The following is a 21,845-nucleotide window of genomic DNA, read 5'->3' as shown; positions in this document are numbered from 1 at the left end:
TGGGAGTTGCCCCCCCAATCCCATATCGTCCTGACCCAGCCAAAGGACCTCTGTCTTAGAAGGATTTAACTTCAACTGCCTCCCACGTAACCACCCAGCCACAGCTTCCAAACATCTGGTCAGTGTGTCTGGGGCCGAGTCAGGATGGCCATCCATCAACAGATAGAGTTGGGTGTCATCAGCATACTGATGGCAGCCCAGCCCAAAACTCTGGACAAGCTGGGCAAGGGGGTGCATAAAGATGTTGAAAAGCATCGGGGAGAGTATCGCACCCTGAGGTACTCCACACACCAAGGAGTGGCGCGATGACAGTTCCCCCCCAAGTGCCACCCTCTGTCCCCGACCAGAGAGAAACGAGCGCAGCCACTGAAGGACTGTGCCCTGGATCCCCATGTCGGCAAGGTGATGGTCCAGGAGTTTGTGATCGACCATGTCAAAGGCTGCTGACAGGTCTAGAAGAATCAGCAGCCCTGACCCGCCTCGATCCAGCTGCCTGCAGAGATGCTGTATATGTGGAGTTTTGTGGTATTTTTGTATTTGATTCTTATTTGTAAGAGAACATTTTGTTTTTCTGTTATTTACGCTGGTTTATATATGCGTTTCATACTTGACATTCCTTTCTAGCATTTTATTTTGATATTCTGTAATGTTGCATTTAATGCTTTAAGGCAGGTTGTAAACCACTTTGATAAAACCCCAAATATAAATGGGTATATATCAAAAGAAGACAGAGCTCTGTGTACCACATGACTTGGCCTGCCCTCCCCCCACTAAGGTAACTTAGTTTAGTTAGAAAATATGTCGAAAGAGTAATTTAATATTTAACTGTAAATTTATGTAAGGTTGTTTTTTTCTTTGTAGGTGTGGATTTAAGATACTGTATGATGTCTATGAATTTCAATAAAGGATTTTTTTTTTTAAAGGTAACATGCTGCCCTCAGGTGTGATGGAAGATGCTATACGGTTACCACTGTTGAAGTAAGATTCTACTGCTAGTCCAGTTGAGGTATGAACATGGAATAGTAGGAGAGAGTCACCCAGGGCCAGCCCAAGACATTCTGGCACCTGAGGTGACCCACAAAATGGCACTGCTTCCCCATGAATGAAGAAGGGAAGGCGTGAAGATTGACACCAGGAACAAAGAGGGAATAAGGATCTACATCGGGATTCACTGCCCCTGCAGATCTTGTCACCTGAGGTGGTTGCCTCACCTTGTCTCATGGGTGGGCCGGCCCTGGAGCCATCTTGTCCTTCACCTCAGGCAGCAAAATGTCTTGGGCTGGCTCTAGAGGGAAGAACGATTGTCTCCAACCAAAGCCTCATGTGCACTATATGTTAAAAGCAGTAGAATACCACTTTTTAAATAAACAGCCATGGCTTCCAGCAAAGAAACTTGGGAGCTGTAGTTTGTTAAGGATGCTGTGAGTTGTTAAGCTGCAATTCCCAGAGTGCTTTAACAGTTAATCTTTCTTTCCAGGGAACTCTGGGAACTGTAGCTCTGTGAGGGTAGTGGGGGTCTCCCAACAACTCTCAGCATCCTTAACAAGCTGCAGTTCGCAGGACGCTTTGGCCCATGACAGTATTTTTGCATGGTCTCTTTTGAGCAGCAGAATCCATTTGATACATCTGAAGCTATATAAGAACAAAAGGATTCAAGCTGTCTTGCAATGCCATGGATAATTTCATAGAGCTGGCATTGGGAAAGAAAACTCAGCTCCGGGATGCCTAAGAGACACTGAAAAAGGAATGTGCTTTTTCTCAGGTTATTATTCAAGAGTAGAACTTAAAATATCCATGCATTCATGTTTTAAATCAACTATGCTACACAGGCAAGACACATCCATCCTGCCATTCTTTCACTAACAAGTGACAGCTAAGTCGCCCCACAAGAATTCCCCTTATGTGGCATGAAGGATGTCACTGTGAAAGTGCAATGCTTAAGTTTAACTATGACACACGCACATATTTTTTAAAGGATCTACTTATTACCCATGGAGTGGTGGCAGCTCCTGATGCTGTCACTGTGGTGGGGGGAGAGAGTGATGCAATAGCAACTGGGGTTGGGTTATCACCACTGTCTTGCCTATCTCACAAGGGAATCAGAAAAAGGGTACAGTCTGTGCATCAGTCTGCCCAAACCTGGTACCCTCAAGATGTTTTGGACTACAACTCCCATCAGACCCAGACACAATGGCCAATATTTAAGGATGGTGGGAGTTGCAGTCCAAAAACATATTTGGGAGCTGATGCACCACTTGTTCCTTTATGAGATAGGCAAGTTTTTGTCAGTGTTGTCTCCTACCCAGGCTGCCATTGCTTATCTCCTCCTCAAGCACTAGGTTGGGGAAGGCTGATCTATGAAAAGAGTTATGTATTTCCAAGGCCTCACAGTGGAAGGTTTTTATCACTTTCCTGGGAGGTCAGGTAAGCCCCACTATCCCATCAGACACTCCACATTTTTTTATTAACCACAGTTTACCTTAACTGTGGTCTGTCAAAACAAGTGAACTTCTTAAACTGTGGTTTGAAGTTGGCTTGCTTTAACAAACCATAGTTCAGATGGACTGCAGTTTTTCCACATTCCAACAAAATGAAAAGCTGTGGTTAAATAAAAAAAAGAGAGAAGATAGTTTCTGTAGTCCTCCTCCTGTTTCTGCCAGAAGAGGGCAAGTCTGAGGCTTACCTCAGCTTATTCCTGTCATGATAAGCCATTGTTTATCAAGACATGTTTTATCATGATTTTGAGAAATTTTACTATTAGTTACCCCAATGGACACTTCAAAAGCCATGCAATGACATTTACACAGAAAATAAAGGGGGGGGGGTGTAGTCAAGCCTGAAATAATTAAATAACCCTTTAGCGTATTGATGCTGAATCTTCAATGGAGACTGCAAATGAGTGGGTTTGTGTTTCACACAACAGTCCAGAAGAATAAATAGAATTTTATCACAAGGCTTCAAATCTCAAGGAATTCACTGACCTCATTTCTATCAACACAGCAAGATAAAAGCACTTGGGTTTTATTTCTTTTTAAAAAGAGATCCAGCTAATACATACAAGTCACACTATGCAGTCTGACAGGCCAAGAAACACAATTATTGTGAAACAGGACACAGTTTGGCAGTAATTCCAGCTAGACCTCCCAGCTGCCCTAGATATTTCTACCACCTTTCTACATAATTGTTTTTACACAGCTGACCCCCGCCTTCAAACAGAATCTCCTGTGGCCCAATGATCTGCCACAAGCCTCTTACAAACTGCAGGTGCTGAGGAGCACTTGCGACAAATTTATCTAGAAAGAGTGAATGAGAAAACAGTCTAAGGAATGGAAAATCTTCTTCCCAGTGATATTTTAAACACCAATATGTATGCTTGACTAGAGATGTGAAAAAGCATAGATTTCTGTTCTGTTCTGTTCTGTTCTATATTTGCTGTATGCAGTGTTATTTCTGTTCTGCTGCAGTTCACCTTCATGAAAACTACATTTTTGCCCCACTGTCTGCTATGGTTAGATTTTACATAATTAGTTAATTAATTAATTAAGTGATTCCACACCATTCATCACAATGCAGAGGAAACAAACTGCAAATGTGGGGGGGGGAGTCATCAATTACACATTTGTATATATCATTTGCGGACTGATCAACAACAGCAAATTCCAAATACATTTGATGGATTGGTTTCAATTCCGGATATGGGACAAATAAGTGAACATAGGCAATTCCCACTCCTATTTCTGTTGTCATCACAGTCTCTGACATCTCTAGGCTTAAGGCTATATACAGCTATGGATTCCACAGCAGATCTTCAGAGAGATCAGTGGATGAAGATTTTTGCAACATTGTAAGGCATCATATCATTCCTTCGGGGTTGATGTAAACATTACAGCCTTGCACAATGAATGCAAACTTTTAAATAATATTCAGCTGAAGATGCTCCATATAGACATTTTTTCAGTGCAGTTTTTGCAAATCTCTGTGCTTAATTTCACATTTTCTTTGCCATTTTCTTTATCAACCATAAACTCTGCAGAGCTTGTTGAGCTGGCCCAAGCATCACGCTGAGTGAGGGAGCCACATCAGCCAGCTGATTATGGGAGCTTTGCTAGTTTTAAAATTTATTCTTACTGTATTTTCAGTCCCAGGGAGAGGCACTTGTGGGATTTTCTACCCACTAAAAGAACTTGGCTAGCTTGGGCTACTATGCACCTTGACACATATGTGTGCCTGATCAGATGCTAGTTCTCAGTGAATTTGCATTTCCCGATGTAATGTGCTTGAACCTGATGTAAAAAATCAAAGCAAAAGGGATATGTTTATCTTGTGCATAAAATTCTGTGCATTTGCTAAAGTCTCATCCAATGAGCTGCTAAATGGAGGAAGCAGATGACACAACCAGGTCCCAGCATCCCAGTATGTTTGTTAGAGGAGAATACTATTGTCTGTGTTGCAGCTGCTGCCTACAATGCCATTGTATTGCCTTTGTGCAGCACAGATGTGCCAAGCAAGAGTTCCAGACAGAAAGGACAAATGGGGGGAAAGGGGAGGCAGTGGCTGCGTTTGCACATAGCACTAAGCCAAGAGGTGTGGCTTAATAAAACATACTGTGCATGAACTGTGTACTCATGCACATAGCCAGATTGCTCTTGCTTCATATGTCAGATGGATTTGTTATCCTCAGATGGATTTGTTACCCAACTGTGGTTTGTTTCACCCTAAGAAGCCAGGATTTGCAAGCCACAAGTAGCTATATGGCTAAGGGCTAGCTAGCGATCCTGGCTTGTTCAGGTTAAACAAACCACAGTCCTGAGTTTAGTCATCATGCTCTGGTGCTTTGTTTTATCTACTCATGTCTACTACATTTGTTTTTTTTATTTTGTATTTTTATGCTGGGAACTGCCTTGAGATCTATGGATGAAGGGTGGTATATAAATGTAAATAATAATAATAACAAAGTCAGGATAAGGGCAGTGTGTGGCAATGACTGGGTTTCCTGCACTGCATGGTTTATTAAGGTGAGTAGCTTGGCTTGCTACTACATTTAAAAGTGACCAGAGTAATTGGCGTATTTTTTGTAAAGGACTTAAGCCGAGGACGCGGTAGATTTGGAGTGCCAGTTCAAAGCTGCCGTTGCGGATTTTTGGCATTTAAGAAATTGTTTTCTGTTCAGAGAGTTAAGTGGGAGGTCAGGGTGGCTTGTGTTAGCATACGGGCCAATTATTTCTATGCCGCCTTTGCCATACTTTGGATATTACTTATAGCTGCTCCAAATCTCTGCTGTACCTGCCGCTGAATCCCTCTAGGATCAAGCTGCCCATCTTCCCTATGATTATGGATAAAAGAAACCACAGCAGGGCTTGGAGAGACACATGTTTCGTCTCTGAAATGCTTAGAATTCACTCGACAACAAAAGTTGTATAATAGCAAGGTCAGTGAGGCTGCTTCGCAGTGACTTCCTCGAGGACTCCACAGCTAAATTGGCTGGGATTTAATTAAGGAAAATTCCCTGAAATTTTGTCCATCGTCTTCGCCAATTCCCCACAGCCTTACAGTATTTGAAGTGCAAGCCTTTAAGTTGTCCTTCCAAATACTCTGAAATGTCCTTGTAATTTAAACAGTGGTTTTTGTCCTTAGGGATAAACCTGAACTCCTCTATTCACCTGGGGCTAAAAGAACAACTCAGTATGCATATTCTGTCCCCATTCTGCTGTTTTCACATAGAGGACAGAAAATGCACTCCTGATGCCGGGACGAATTCCAAATTCCTTTCTGCCACGCTCCTTTAACAGCTGTGAAATTCTGGGGTGTTATGGAGAAGCAGAATGAGACATATTAATGGGTACAGACATGACTGCTATAAAATATTTTCAGTCACTTGAACAGCAAGGTTTGGATTTTTAGGATAAAATAATACAAGCAGTATGTCTACCGGAGAGGATTATTGCACATTAAAGAAAACACTGAAAAGCCTTTCTGATGGTTGGATCCAGGCTTTGTCATGCTTTGAATAGACACATTTATTTATTTAAACACAATGGGACTTCAATAAAGTTAAGGTGGTGTTGGGACAGATTCAGAAAGGCCCTCCTAATACCCTGAGGTTTTAGATAACTACTGCCTAGTAACGAATATCTCATTCTTGGACAAGGTGATCAAGATGGTGGTATCTGGCTAGCTAAATGGCCAGATTATTATCCAAATGAGATTCTGACTAAACATACAGAAAAAAATCTTTCTGACAGTAAGAGCTGTTTGACAGTGGAACAGTCTCCCTTGGGAGGTTGTGGACTCTTTTTTCCTTGGAGGTTTTTAAGCAGAGGTTGGACAGCCACCCGTCCTGGATGATGTTGTAGCTGAGATTCCTGCATTACAGGGGGTTAGACTAGATGACCCTTGGGTCCCTTCAAACCCTTCAATTCTATCCCAGATAAGAGAAAGTGTTTCTTCACTCAACGCATAGTTAAACCATGGAACTCATTCCCACAAGAGGTAGTGATGGCCACCAATCTGGATTCCTTTAAAAGAGGATTAGACAAATTCATGGAGGATAAGTGGACACTAGTCGTGATTGCTAGATTCTTCCTCCACTGTTCGGGGCAGTTAAGTTTCTCATTACTAGGTGCTGGGAGTCGCAGGTGGGGAGAGAATGATATTGTGTTCCAGTCCTGCTTTTGGGCTTCTCACAGGCATTTATTTGGCTACTGTGTGAAAGAGGATGCAGGACTAGATGGGCCATTGGCCTAATCCAGCAGGCTCTTCTTGTGTGCTTATGAAGATAGGAGCTATACAGTGGTACCTCGGGTTGCAGACGCTTCAGGTTACAGACTCCACTAACCCAGAAATAGTACCTCGGGTTAAGAACTTTGCTTCAGGATGAGAACGTGTGGCGGCTGCGCAGCGGCAGGTCCCATTAGCTAAAGTGGTGCTTCAGGTTAAGAACAGTTTCAGGTTAAGAACGGACCTCCAGAACAAATTAAGTTCTTAACCCAAGGTACCACTGTAATGCAAAATGTCTGAAGGGCACCAGGTTGGGAAAGGCTAGTCTACTCTAAGCCTGAAAGAGTCTCAATCCAGCACAATGCAGCAAATATGTAAAGATACGTATGTAAACCCATATAACCTTCAGCCTTCTGCAAGAACACATGAGGAGAAAACACAGTGCCTGAAGGTTATTATGAAGATTCAAGTACCATATTTTTAAAGACTGAATGGATGTCTCCTTGAAATCATTTTAACTCCCACTAAATTGAGGATAATTTGTTTTCACTTTTTTGAAAGATTGGAAAAAAGCTAAACAAAGGGTTCAAGCCTACGAAAGGATGCAATTCTATTTCAAAAAGTGTCTTTTGGGGTCAGGTGAGACAGTGGGTTCAAAAAAATCCTATTAATTTTAAGTAATAAGTCACCATCTAGGGCAAGGTTATGGATGCCTGAGTCCTGCTAAGATAAATGGCGCTGAAGCATGTGAAATTTGATAATGGCTTATGGCCGCTAAGTGCTATTGAAAAGGCTAATAAAAATATATCCAGTATTAAACATCTTCTGGTACTCCATGTCAAATTTTGCAACCCCCAAAGGGCTGTCAAAATAAACTTTTGATTTGTTAATTGTCTAAATTTTAACTGATAAAAGTCAGTTTAGGTTTTGCATTTGAATAAAAATAGCTCTGAATAAAAGGATATACTTTCCGGGTTGTTGTTGTTTTAGATTATGCACATATATTCTGCATTATGGATTATCATAGGATCAAACTACATTAAAAAACACTATTTAAAACATGTATGCACCACATAATTGAATAAAAGACCTCAAAGCAGTTTACAAATAAGCAATCAACTTGCACGTTTCTTTTTTTAAAAATAAAAAATAAATAGCCACTACAGGATGCGTGTGTGTGATTGTGTTTGCACACACACAGCTATCAGACCCATAGCACATGGAAGGGTTTCCTTAAAACCCACTGCATGGCCCAATAAAAATAATTAAAAACACAATAAAATCACTACAAATTCCAATAAAATCAATAATAATCAACTCAATGGAATCTTCCCTTGCAGAACTAATAGTAGGGGTGTTTACGTTTGTGTGTGTGTGTGTGTGTGAGAGAGAGAGAGAGAGAGAGAGAGAGAGAGAGAGAGAGAGAGAGATTTTTGTCAGGAAAACACAACCCCCACCCACATATCACGGTCCTGGTCCTGATCGATACAGTAGCAATGTACTTTTTTTTTAATGCACATTAATTGCCTACATGCAATCAGTGTTATAATAATAATAATAATAATAATAATAATAATAATAATTTATTATTTGTACCCCGCCCATCTGGCTGGGTTTCCCCAGCCACTCTGGGCGGCTTCCATAAAAACCAGAGATACACTAAAATATCACAGATTAAAAACTTCCCTGAACAGGGCTGCCTTAAGATGTCTTCTGAATGTCAGGTAGTTATTTATCGCTTTGACATCTGATGGGAGGGCGTTCCACAAGGCGGGTGCCACTACCGAGAAGGCCCTCTGCCTGGTTCCCTGTAGCTTTGCTTCTCGTAATGAGGGAACCGCCAGAAGGCCCTCGGCGCTGGACCTCAGCGTCCGGGCAGAACGATGGGGGTGGAGACGCTCCTTCAGGTATACTGGGCCGAGGCCGTTTAGGGCTTTAAAGGTCAACACCAGCACTTTGAATTGTGCTCGGAAACGTACTGGGAGCCAATGTAGGTCTTTCAAGACCGGTGTTATGTGGTCTCGGCGGCTGCCCCCAGTCACCAGTCTAGCTGCCGCATTCTGGATTAGTTGTAGTTTCCGAGTCACCTTCAAAGGTAGCCCCACGTAGAGCGCATTGCAGTAGTCCAAGCGGGAGATAACTAGAGCATGCACCACTCTGGCGAGACAGTCCGCGGGCAGGTAGGGTCTCAGCCTGCGTACCAGGTGGAGTTAGTAGACAGCTGCCCTGGATACAGAATTGACCTGCGCCTCCATGGACAGCTGTGAGTCCAAAATGACTCCCAGGCTGCGCACCTGGTCCTTCAGGGGCACAGTTACCCCATTCAGGACCAGGGAGTCCTCCACACCAGCCCGCCCCCTGTCCCCCAAAAACAGTACTTCTGTCTTGTCAGGATTCAACCTCAATCCATTAGCCGCCATCCATCCTCCAACCGCCTCCAGGCACTCACACAGGACCTTCACCGCCTTCACTGGTTCTGATTTGAAAGAGAGGTAGAGCTGGGTATCATCTGCATATTGATGGACACCCAGTCCAAACCCCCTGATGATCTCTCCCAGCGGCTTCATATAGATGTTAAAAAGCATGGGGGAGAGGACGGAACCCTGAGGCACCCCACAAGTGAGGGCCCAGGGGTCTGAACACTCATCCCCCACCACCACTTTCTGAACACGGCCCAGGAGGAAGGAGCGAAACCACTGTATAACAGTGCCCCCAGCTCCCAGCCCCTCTAGACGGTCCAGAAGGATGTTATGGTTGATTGTATCAAAGGCCGCTGAGAGATCCAGCAGAACTAGGAAACAGCTCTCACCTTTGTCCCTAGCTCGCCGGAGATCATCAACCAGCGCGACCAAGGCAGTTTCAGTCCCATGATGAGGCCTGAATCCCGATTGGAAGGGATCCAAATGGTCCGCATCCTCCAGGCGTGCCTGGAGTTGTTCAGCAACCACGCGCTCAATCACCTTGCCCAAGAATGGAAGATTTGAGACTGGGCGATAGTTGGCCATACTGGCCGGGTCTAAAGATGTTTTTTTAAGAAGCGGTTTGATGACCGCCTCTTTCAGCGGATCTGGGAATGCTCCCTCACAGAGGGAAGCATTCACCACCCCGCAGAGCCCATCGCCCAGCCCTTCCCGGCTTGCTTTTATTAGCCAGGATGGGCAAGGATCCAGGAGACAGGTGGTTGGTTTCACGCGTCCAAGCAGCCTGTCCACATCCTCGGGGGTAATGGATTGAAATCGATTCCATGCAACTTGACCAGACAGAGCTCTAGCACTCTCCCGCCCCAGCCCTGCTCCCACGGTGGTGTCTAGCTCCTTCCGAATATGAGTGATTTTATCTGCAAAAAACTTTGCAAAATCGTTGCAGGAGATCTTGGGGTCTTTACAAAGCCCCGGTGGTAAAGGTGGTTCCGTTAAATTACGAACCACCTGAAAAAGTCTCCTGCTACTATTTTCTGCAGATGCAATAGAGGCGGTGAAGAAAGTCTTCTTCGCCGTCGCTATCGCCACTTGGTAGGCTCGACGTTGAGCTCTAACCTGTGTCCGGTCAGATTCGGAGTGAGTTTTTTGCCACCGACGCTCTAGCCGTCTCAGCGATTGTTTCATCGCCCTCAGCTCCGAAGAAAACCACGGAGCTGTCCGGGCTCCATGCAATCGGAGAGGGTGCTTCGGAGCCAGACAGTCGATAGCCCTGGTTAACTCCGCATTCCAGCGGGCCACCAGGGAATCAGCTGAAAGGCCATCAACATGGGATAAGGCATCCCCTACCACTCTCTGGAAACCATTTGGATCCATTAAGTGGCGGGGGCGGACCATCCGAATTGGTCCCACCTCCCTGCAGAGGGGAAGGGTCGCGGAGAAGTCCAGTTGCACCAGGAAGTGATCTGACCATGGCACTTCTTTTGTTTCACTTTTACTTAGTGTCAGATCACCCACGTCACTAGAGGTGAACACCAGGTCTAAGGCATGTCCATGACTATGAGTTGGGCCAAACTTATTCAGGGACAGCCCCATGGAGGCCATGCTTTCCACGAAGTCCCGAGCAGCCCCTTGTAAGGTCGTGTCGGCATGGATGTTAAAATCCCCTAGGACAACCAAACTAGGTGTCTCCAGGAGAAAATCCGCCACGACCTGAAGCAGCTCAGACAGGGAATCCTTGGTGCAGCGGGGAGGTCGGTACACCAAAAGGAATCCTGTACTGCCCCTATTGCCCAACTTCCAAAACATGCACTCAGAAAACTGGATCTTCCCAGTAGGACGCCTGGTGCAAGCTAGTGACTTCCTAAAAATCACTGCAACCCCCCCTCCCCGCCCACATGACCTGGGTTGCTGTGCGTAAGAGAAACCTGGTGGGCAAGCAGCGGCAAGGACAGGCCCATCTGCTTCCTCCAACCAGGTCTCTGTCACACATGCCAGGTCAAGTCCTCCATCCACAATCAGGTCGTGGATGGCAGTGGTTTTATTCTTCATTGACCTGGCATTACACAGCAACACCTTCAGGTCATGTAGGTGTTACACTTCACCTAGTCCTTAGAAGAGCACAGCCTTCAATGCAAGAAAGAAAGAGGTATAGCTTTTCTTTGATAGTGCCTACACAACCCCCCCCCCCACTCCTGATGGCTTTTGTAAGCTCTTATATAAAAATGTAATTTAAATTTGATTTATTGGGGTCATTTTTTTATAACCTATCAGAAATGTTCCACTCAATTAATCTAACTGATTAGTAGCTAAACATTGCAGCCCGACAGAATCACGTATGCACAAAGCTTGGTGCATTTGCCTCGCTTCTTCCTGTGGAGACAGCTGCTCTGGCCCACCCCTCCCCACCTATTGGCTTTCCAATTATGGAGCGATTTAGAATACAATTTCCGCAATTCAGCGGTGGGTCTGTTGACACTGAGCAGAAGGAAAATGCTAGGTGCAGTCATGTATCTGGCGCACAGGTGCCAATATATCAGGATTATATTTGTCCTCTGAAGGTATCCGTAGAAATAACTGAAATTTTGTAGGAATGTAATGACCCATTACTGCTATGAGGGGTTTGTTGCTGCCACCGCCGCCACTGTTAAGAGTTGTTGATTGTTTATGTATAATCATGTGTTTCAAATAGTTTGCCTTATTTTAAACAGTTAACAACAATGGCTTATTCCATTCAAAGACTTAACTGGACATAATTTGCTTGCCAAGTGGCATAACAGAGTTTGCCTGCTGCACAAGCTGCAAATTTGAAGTTTATTATTTCAGAGAATCATAGAATTCTAGAGCTGGAAGGGACCCCAAGGGTCATCTAGTCCTGTAGGAGCCAACTCCTAGGGGCCAAGGTCCCTCTAAATTTGATGGGCATTGCCATTCAAATGGTCTTGTGATCTATTATTTATTATGTGGAGAGACTTACCTGCCTCCCCCAATATTTTATTTAAGTTGGCACCCTTGTCTAGTCCACCCCTCTGCAATGCAGGAATCATAGCTAAAGAATCCCTGACAGGGCCATTTATCATCTATAGATTTTCTGTTCATGTACAAATCAGTGTAAAGAACCCTCTTCCTCTCGCCCATTCCATCAGAGAACCAAATCAACAGTCATATATCATGTTGAGATGCAAACTCCATGGAAATTCAGAGCCATTTTAAGCTCCCTTACTGACCTCAGAGTCAAAACCAGAAGTGAACCAGCACATCAACAACCTGCTCCTCGCATCACCAGCAGAAAAGTCAGAGGGGTATCCAAGCAAGTTCACCTCTTGATAATTTGGTTCCCATTCCTTTTACAGTGGTACCTCGGGTTAAGTACTTAATTCATTCCGGAGGTCCGTTCTTAACCTGAAACTGTTCTTAACCTGAAGCACCACTTTAGCTAATGGGGCCTCCTGCTGAGGCTGTGCCGCCAGAGCCCGATTTCTGTTCTTATCCTGAAGCAAAGTTCTTAACCTGAGGTACTATCTCTGGGTTAGCGGAGTCTGTAACCTGTAGCGTATGTAACCTGAAGCATATGTAACCCAAGGTACCACTGTACTAATGAGATGTCAGAACTGCATTCTCTGGGTTTGGGAGGGACTCACTTACCTGACCAGGACTACCAAACTCATGGTTCATTAGTACGGTGCCAGCAGGTGTCTATGTGCCTGCTGAAATTTGGCTTGAAAACTGCATTGACTTGTTTCGAATAGAACAGCTTTTGGTGTATGCTTCCTTTCAATGGCACAAGTTTTTGCCGACACACAATATTGATGCACGTTAAATATTGGCAAAGTTCAAACAGTCCTTAAAAACAAGTGTGTTTGGTTTATACATACCTGGTGAGTGGAGCTTGGTGGATGATACAACCAGTCTCTTAGGGGATGAAACTGTGGGTCTGTTGGCCTCTTGATCTTTCTGTACTTCTTTCTTGGAGCCTGCTGAAAAGGTTAAGACAACGGATGTTTGTTTTGCATGTGACTGAATGGGAAGCATAGCTGTGTGAAAGGGCCTTCATTTTCTGCCTGACTGCGATTACATTAACACTTTTCATGTGCCATATGCATGTTCAATTGTACATGTGACAGGGAAGGGAAGTGCGGCAGGTCATGTGGAAGTTGCAGCAGGACCATTAGATATGATTGCACCAAGACCTGCATTCCATGCATGCACACATGTGACACACACACTCATAAACACAGGTATGATGCATAAAGAGGGCTTTAGCAAATGTGGAATCTGTGAAACAGATTCCACATTACTTCTAGGTAGATAGGTTTAGAAACAGGTTGACAAGTCATTGAGCATTTTTAAGGACACATTGTCTGTTGTTTACCTTCGGCATTTAAAACCTATTTACTTTCAGGCTACATAACAATGGGCAGTAAAGGGGGGGAGAGGCGGAAACCAAGGTCAAATTGGGCAATCATTTCAGATGAAAGATAAATGATGCTCAAATAATACATTTTTACATCCTTCTTGTGCATGTACAGGGAAAAATGACAAATAGATCAGTCGTATTTTACTGCAGGGTATATGAACCTGGAAAACTAAGCTACTGTCACAATACATTAAAAACTCGCCATCTATGTGATATGTATCTTCAGTGACTTCATTTTTTAAAAAAAAGATATTTATTAAGATTTTATATAATCACAATCCAACAAAACAATAGAGGAAAACAATTTAAAACAGCACAATCCCACAAAACAAAAAGGTACAATAAATAATATAAAAAAGAATAGGAAAAAACCCCACAAAGAACAAAGAAAATCTAATTTTTTGCTTGTTGTCTTTATAACCCTCTTTCCTGACTTCCTCGCATCTCCCTTTTCTGTGTTCCCCTTTACACAATCAAATTCAGCAATTCCTTACCCTCTTTCCATTCTTATTAAAAATTATACATTTCAACCTATTATGTCTCCGAATTTCCCTTTCCTTTTAGGTCTGTTTTTACATACTCTTTATAACTCAATCCCTTATATCATTTTATTTAATTTCGACATAATTTTGCTCTGGTCTTTCCATTCTTTTCTTTTAATTTTTTTTTGCATATTCCTTTTAACTATATCGCTGATGCCCTATTGGTTTTATATCCAACATCATTTTAACATTCAAACATTTTACAATGTTTCTTAAGATATTCTTTGAACTTCTTCCAGTCCTCTTCAACCGACTCTTCTCCCAGGTCTCGGATTCTGCCAGTCATTTCTGCCATCTCCATATAGTCTATTACTTGCATCTGCCATTCTTCCAGGGTGGGCAAATCTTGTGTCTTCCAATGCTTTGCGATGAGTATTCTTGCTGCTGTTGTTGCATACATGAAAAACGTTCTATCTTTCTTTGGCACCAGTTGGCTGACAATGCCCAGAAGGAAGGCCTCTGGTTTCTTAAGGAAGGTATATTTAAATACCTTTTTCAGTTCATTATAGAACATTTCCCAGAAAGCCTTCACCTTTGGGCACGTCCACCAGAGGTGAAAGAATGTTCCCTCAGTTTCTTTACATTTCCAACATTTATTGTCAGGCAAATGATATACTTTTGCAAGCTTGACTGGGGTCATGTACCATCTGTACATCATTTTCATAATATTTTCTTTTAGGGCATTACATGCCGTAAAATTCACACCAGTGGTGCATAACTGTTCCCAGTCAGCAAACATGATATTATGACCAATATCTTGTCTCTCTGCCACCCCTTGAAACAATCCATCTTGTCCACAATCTGCAAAGTTTGAAACAAAAACAACATTTTTGGCAATACATTCATTTTTACAACAGCAATTCGACCCAACAAGGAAAGCTTCAAATTTGACCAAATTTCTAAATCTTTTTTAACTTCTGACCAACATTTCTCATAATTATCTTTAAATAAATTCAAATTTTTAGCCGTCATTTTAATCCCTAGGTATTTCACTTTCTTAACCACAGTTAAATCTGTCTCCTTCTGAAACCTTTCTTTTTCCATTGGTGTTAAATTTTTCTCTAAAACCTTAGTTTTTTGCTTGTTTAATTTAAATCCTGCCGCATGACCAAATTCTTGAATCAATTCTAAAACCCTTTTCGTACTAGATTCTGGCTCCTGTAATGTCAAAACCAGGTCATCTGCAAAAGCCTTAAGTTTGTATTGTTTAGCTCCAACCTAAATTCCTTTAATCAACCGGTCCTTTCTAATCATATTCAAGAGCACCTCCAGGACCGAAATAAATAACAATGGAGAGATAGGGCAGCCCTGTCGTGTTCCTTTTTCTATTTTAAACTCTTCAGACACCACATTGTTAACTATCAATTTTGCTTTTTGCTCTGAGTAAATTGCGTCTATACCATTTTCAAACCCCCGTCCCACTCCCATTCCCTTAAGATTTTTCTTCATAAAATTCCAAGAAATATTGTCAAAGTATGTATCTTCAGTGACTTCAAATAAAGAGAATGCTAATAATGAAATCTGTGGCTCTAATGCTTTGTAATTGGAAGCGGTAGGAGAGAAACAAGCATATTTTTTTGCAATTCTGCATTTGGATAATTAACTTATTTCATTAAATATTTTATTCTGTGAACTGCCCTGAGACTTCCGGGTATAGGGTGGTATAATAACAACAACAACAACAACAACAACAACAACAACAACAACAACAACAACAACAACAACTGCTGCTGGCTTCTCAAAACTTTCATAATGTCTGAAAGAGCACATGGCGCAATATAACCCACTACTATGCATGTCAAAATGTGAGTTCTGGTTAAGTCCAAGCTGCCATCCCAAGGTCCGTTAGGGGTTGGATTCGGTGGAATTTCAGCAGCCAAACTGTCTGCAAAGTTGTAGCCAAGGAGTTTATAACGTTTTATTTAATTATTTAATTTACAAAAGTTTCTAAACACCACCCAATCACATGAATTGTCGAAGCTGGATGCAACATAGACCACAAATCAATCACAGTAACGATTGGCTTATCTAGAAAAGGGAAACAAACAGCTGAATGGGTGTGTTGCAATAAGAAGGGTATTCAAAAGATGTCTGAAGGTTAATAGTGAGAGCAGGAGGCTGGACTAGATGGACGTTTGACTGATCCGGCAGAGGCCTCTTCTTTGGTTTTTTATGGGAATTTATGCATATTAGTATAGTAAGCCGATTACGTATGTCAAAAAATGGCCACTGTGGCTACCTGATCTAAGTTTGAATGAAACCACCCTCAGAAACATTATTAATGGAGTTTCCAAGCTACCTACTAATTGGGGGGGGGGGAGAGACTTGTTTTGCCTTCTGCAGAGAAAGATAAATAATTATAACTTTTTTGCCTTCCTACCATCACCCCAATGCTCGCGAACAGTCATGCCCTTCCTAAGTAATGAGCCATTACTGCACACACTGTTTGAGACAAGATGAGATAAGCTAGAAATATGAAAAGGTTATGAGAAAAGAACAATCCAGTTCTCACTAGAGAATTACTCGACAAGATGGAAATAACATGAATAAGTAAGGAAACAAGGACCGAACTGTATATTTGTCAGCCTAGGAAGATTCATTTTTTGTTCTTTTCTATTTCTTGACTTTGACTCTTTTGCTAGTAATTATTTTTGTCCTTTACCAACTGAAAGTGACTGATTTTCCTGTTCTTTTTTTGTCTTTTTATTAAAAAGGCTATATATGTACGTAAGAGTCAAACTAGACCTGATTTTAAGTTTTAGATCACATGCTTGTTGCAAAAAGGCCATGTATCTTTGTGGGGTTGGCGAGTTGTGATTGTGGGCAGCTGACTTACTCTTCTTTTGCCCAAGAGAGCCATTGGAAGGTTAAGAGGAGGCAGTGGGATCATTGCTCCAGCTTTTGTTCAGCTAAGGCTGCAATCCTAGCCCCAGTTACCTAGGATTACTTCCCTTTGGATTTACTTCTGAATAGACAGGGTTAGGATTGAAAATGATTTTCTTCCTTAAAAGGTTCTAATGTGGTGCAAACCACCCCTCTGATCCAATTCAGGGCATGATTTGGCGATGCAGATAATTGTCATTAAACATTATTCCTGAGCTTTATTTAAAAAAACACCCCTCTCTCCATAAACCTATTGGGCAGATTCTATACTATATTCTTTTATAGTAGGTTGATTTGATCATTGACACAACGGAACAAACCATTTTGATCCATTTAGATTCAATAGGAAGTATGTTCTTTTCCCAATTATTTGTGACCATTACCTTTGCACCAGTGACAAAACTAGTTCCTACATCTAGATCATTTTCTGAGATAGCATATTTTAAATAAGCAAGTAAGAGTACCTTGACCAATATTTGCCTTCTCTCTTGAAAACTACCAACTTTCTATAAATAAAACATGTCTCACAACATTTCTTCATGCAGCACAATTATTTCACTAGAGTATGAAAGGACAAATCCCATGCTTTCTCATCCCTGCCCCCCCAGTCTCTTATCTTCCTTCCCTCCTCTTCCTCTGTAATCTTTTTCTGTTTAATCTTTGACATGCCAGCAAAGTATGCAAAATTGAGAAAGTTCCAAATATGCATAAGTGGATGGTGTAATACAGTGAAATCTAATTAAATTTACTCATTTCATAGAGTGGAAGAAAAGCAATCAACTCCTGTCATCAACACAATTTGCATGGCAATTATTTTCTAATGTTGTTGTCCCATGCTAGGCGCATGTTTTCTCTCTCTCTCTTTTGTTTTGTTTCTGACGGTCTGAATTGCTGTGGTGCAGCAAAATGGTGAGATACTAGTTGTGTTAATTAAAGATTATCGGTACCCCGTTGCCTAATTTAGATGACAAGCAGATCTCATGAAAATACTAGATCTGCTATCTACCCGGGATTTATATTTCCCTTTTAAATGAGATTGTATAGGAGGAACAGTCCTCTTCTAGGAAAACCCAACACATGACATATTTCAAATGGAACTTTGCAGGGTTGCATTCCTCTCATTAGGATGCTTGAAGCTGTTCCTTTGCAAATGAATTTCCCACTTACACCTTGTTACAATGATGCACTTTCCTCCGCTATGCATGCATTTCAAGCGCTATGGTGAAGCCCTTCCTTTCAGATGTTTCCTATTTGAAGCTAAATGGCATGCAAGGCAGTTCACCCACTGCTATTCATTCCATACACCATGGGGAATAATGAGGGAAGAGAGATGTAATATTCTAGAGCACTGGCCCAGCTCAAACATACTTTTTCCTTTCCGGAGTCAATCTCTCAAAAGCCATTTCTGTTCATTTGTGGCAGCCACTGGTCGTAGTCACCGCAATTCTTATTTCTTTATTATTATTATTATCTGTAACAACTGGGACTTGCCAAAAAAATATTGCAGTGTGGTGTGTTCCTGTTCAGGGTTCCCAACAGCCACCCATGCCATATTCAAGAATACTCCATTAGATCCTGTTTCCCCCTCAGCAGTCAGCATTCCATGACCTCTGAGGACACTCAGTCTTCATTGACCTGTTAGGGGGGCTCCCTTTCTTAATGTTTTATCCTCAAGTTTTCTTGTACTTCAGGAGACCTCCATTGTTCAGCCTGGACACTGAGATCCAGCTCTGAGGGCCTTCTGGTGGTTCCCTTACTGTAAGAAGTGAAGTTACAGGGAGCCAGACAGAGGACCTTCTCAGTCGCGATGTCTGCCCTGTGGAATGCCCTCCCATCAGATGTCAAGGAAATAAAGCACTATACAACTTTAGAAGACATCTGAAGGAGCCCTGTACAGGTAAGTTTTAATGTTTGATGTTCTATTACATTTTTATATCTGTTGGAAGCTGCCCACAGTGGCTGGAGCAACCCAGTCAGATGGGTGGGGTTCAAACAATAACACTGTTGTTGTTTCCCTGAGTTTACTGGTACTTCCCTATTGATCATGTCCAGTAGTGGACAGCGTGCTGGTCTGAAGATACCAGCGCATTTGCATGGTGCTGCCCTCCCTGCCACCTTGCCCCCCTCCCCCTACTGGAAAGCAGCAGTGACTCACCAGCCGGGAGGTCAGATGAGTGCCTCTCCTTTACCACGCCGTCCACTACTGTGTGTGGAGCTCAGCTTGTGAAGGTGGAAGAAAGTTGGCCAGTGTGGTGTAGTGGTTAAGAGCGGTGGACTTGCAATCTGGTGAACCGGGTTCGCTTCCCCGCTCCTCCACATGCAGCTGCTGGGTGACCTTGGGCTAGTCACACTTCTCTGAAGTCTCTCGGCCTCACTCACCCCACAGGGTGTTTGTTGTGGGGGAGGAAGGGAAAGGAGAATGTTAGCCGCTTTGAGACTCCTTAAAGGGAGTGAAAGGCGGGATATCAAATCCAAACTCCTCCTCTTCTTCTTCCTCCTCCTCTTCTTCTTCTTCATGCTTGGTCCTCTTTTTAGATTATGTCTGTCTCCACCTTAAAATGGTGAATTACTATAGTCCAAGAGATGACATTTTGTGGGAATGTGATGTGGGGTCTGCCAGTCCACTCTTTCCTACCAGAGAATCACAGTGATGACAAGCTCCAGGAATCCTGCCCTCTCTGCTGGGCAGAAGAACTAATGGGGTGATGGGCATCTTGAGGCTCTCACCCGTACTTGCTGCTTGTGCTGAGCTGAGATTGGCTTGGCTTCTTCCCACAGAGCTGATTGCCTAGCAGAGGTCACCACCAGCACTCTCATTGGCTGGCTCTCGTCTCCCTTCCTCACAGTGCTGGCCTCTGCTGCCTCTCCCTTGCCCTCTGTGGGTGCTGTCCCACCCAACAGCTGACTGGTGGTGTGTGCACCGCATGAAGACCTGATCGAGACATTAGAGGCTGGGTGCAAAACAGTCCCGGGCTTTAGTCCTGTTAGCTTGGGAGTCAATACACCCCTGGTTTTAAATCTGTGGATTTTACTCCTTGGCCCTCCATTTCAAATCAATGAGCTGCTGCAAAGCTTCTTTTCCTGTCTTCTGCTTTAACATGATTTGTGATTTTATAATGGTACAGTATTGATTCTGTCTCATTGTAATATTCTTTTAATCCTTGCATGCCACCCAGATATATCCATTTATAGGGTAGTCTTTAAATTGCATAAATAAATACTATAAATAATAAACACCACCTTCACACAATGAGGGTGGTCATGGTGTATACACATACGTAATGGACTGAGGCTCGTGATATGACAACATAAATGCATCCATTTCTCTCTACTTCAGCATTGGCTTCTTTAAATCAATAAAAAGTAGGATTCATTCATCTGGATATGCCCTCAGGTGTTGTGGGGGAGCGATCACAGCTCAGTGACAAGGATTCAGTCCCTGGATTCTCCAGCTTAAAAAGGATCAGGTAGCAAGGGAAAGAGCTCTGCCTGAGATCCTGGAGAGCTGCTGCCAGTTAGAGCAGACAATATTGGCCAAGATGTACAAATAAATGGATCCTGCATGAATCAGCTTCCTTTGTTCTCCCTATTAATTTCTTTCCATCAGAAAACACTTTTAAAATAGTAATTAGAAGAAGCTATTCTACATCATATTTAGACTGATTGATCAATCTTTTCCTCTATGAAATGGGAGGAGAAAGACCTCAACCAGACCTCAGTGCTTTTCACGGCTCATATGCTCTCCCACGAAGCTGATGGATCAGAGCCCAGAGGCAGGAAGTCTCAGGTTAAACTGTTTGCACAATCTCAAGTTGGTATCTGGTTGGCAAAAACCTCTGCCAGAGAGTCTGCCAGTCAGAGTAGGCCATACTGGGATAGATGGAGGCAGCTCAATGCATTCAACTTCCCATCATTACTTATAAGGACAGATAATCCCAAACAATTGTACAAAGATGTGCTGATTTGCTGAGCCTGAGCTAGGTGCATTCTAAGATGGTGGTGGTGTTCTGATGACTCTCCCCATGCTTTGAAATAATGCATGAAAAGGGTTGTGGAGTTGCTTTAGACCAGCCCCAACCTCACCACTGACATCTGCAGCAACCATTCCTCTTCTCCATCTGTATGGTGTGAAGGGCTCTGCATATTTGCTGATGTATGCTCTTCCATATGAGGCAGGGCTGGTTGGGCCAGGGTCCCCCCTTGTGTGGAAGAGAGATGAGGCTAGTCCATGTGCCCTCCTCATGTCTTTTTTTAATGTGTGGCAGGAATGTGAACCTCCTTTTGTGACATGAAGGATATTCCTGCATTACATTTTAAAAAAATAAATGCAGGCCTATGGTAGGGACGTCCGTTTCAGTTTCTCTTAGTTTCTCATTATTCCAGTCTGAAGTCCTCCACATCCCCACATCAGTTTGAGGTGTTCTTTAAAAAAAAGTCTTCATAAAAATTCACCATCTTTTTAGTTACCACAAATTAGTACAAATTTAGTACAAATTAGTCCCAATATACACATTTTTGCAAATTAAAATCTTCCCTAATATAATGCATTTTGTATGTTATTTTTCCTAATACATGATTTTGTATGCACACTTTATCCTAGCAGATCACTGGGCATTTTCCAACTGCATTGCAAAATTCAGAGCAGTGAGAATTTTGAAGGATTGGTGTATTTCGGTTCAGTTGTTTTGGAAACTGCGAATTAGGTAGGTTCCCCTTTGAATGTGAACTGAATCAAATTTCTCCCCTATCTACCCCCAGTTTATAGTTTCATATTTTTCTAAAGCTATGTATTTTTTAGGTACCAAAATTGTGGAGCTGATTCCAGCACCTTATTTCCAGGCTTCACCTGCTTCTTACTGGGGGCTGCTT

The 21,845-nt window shown here is 42.7% G+C and overlaps 1 protein-coding gene across 3 annotated transcripts in view; it reads right to left on the bottom strand.

The window, feature by feature from the left end:
* MTUS2 (microtubule associated scaffold protein 2) overlaps positions 1 to 21,845 on the bottom strand; it is a 305,328-nt gene that overhangs the window by 53,586 nt on the left and 229,897 nt on the right. For all 3 annotated transcript variants that reach the window (XM_081860085.1, XM_081860086.1, XM_081860084.1), the window contains one exon: positions 13,010 to 13,108. In XM_081860085.1, the coding sequence (XP_081716211.1) occupies positions 13,010 to 13,108 (99 nt within the window). The remainder of the gene's footprint in view (positions 1 to 13,009; positions 13,109 to 21,845) is intronic.

Source organism: Podarcis erhardii, assembly GCF_964252035.2.
Source record: "Podarcis erhardii genome assembly, chromosome: 4".
NCBI classification, from domain to species: Eukaryota; Metazoa; Chordata; class Lepidosauria; order Squamata; family Lacertidae; genus Podarcis; species Podarcis erhardii.
Note: the sequence above shows the minus strand (reverse complement) of the source record. Positions and strands in the feature narration are given on the sequence as shown.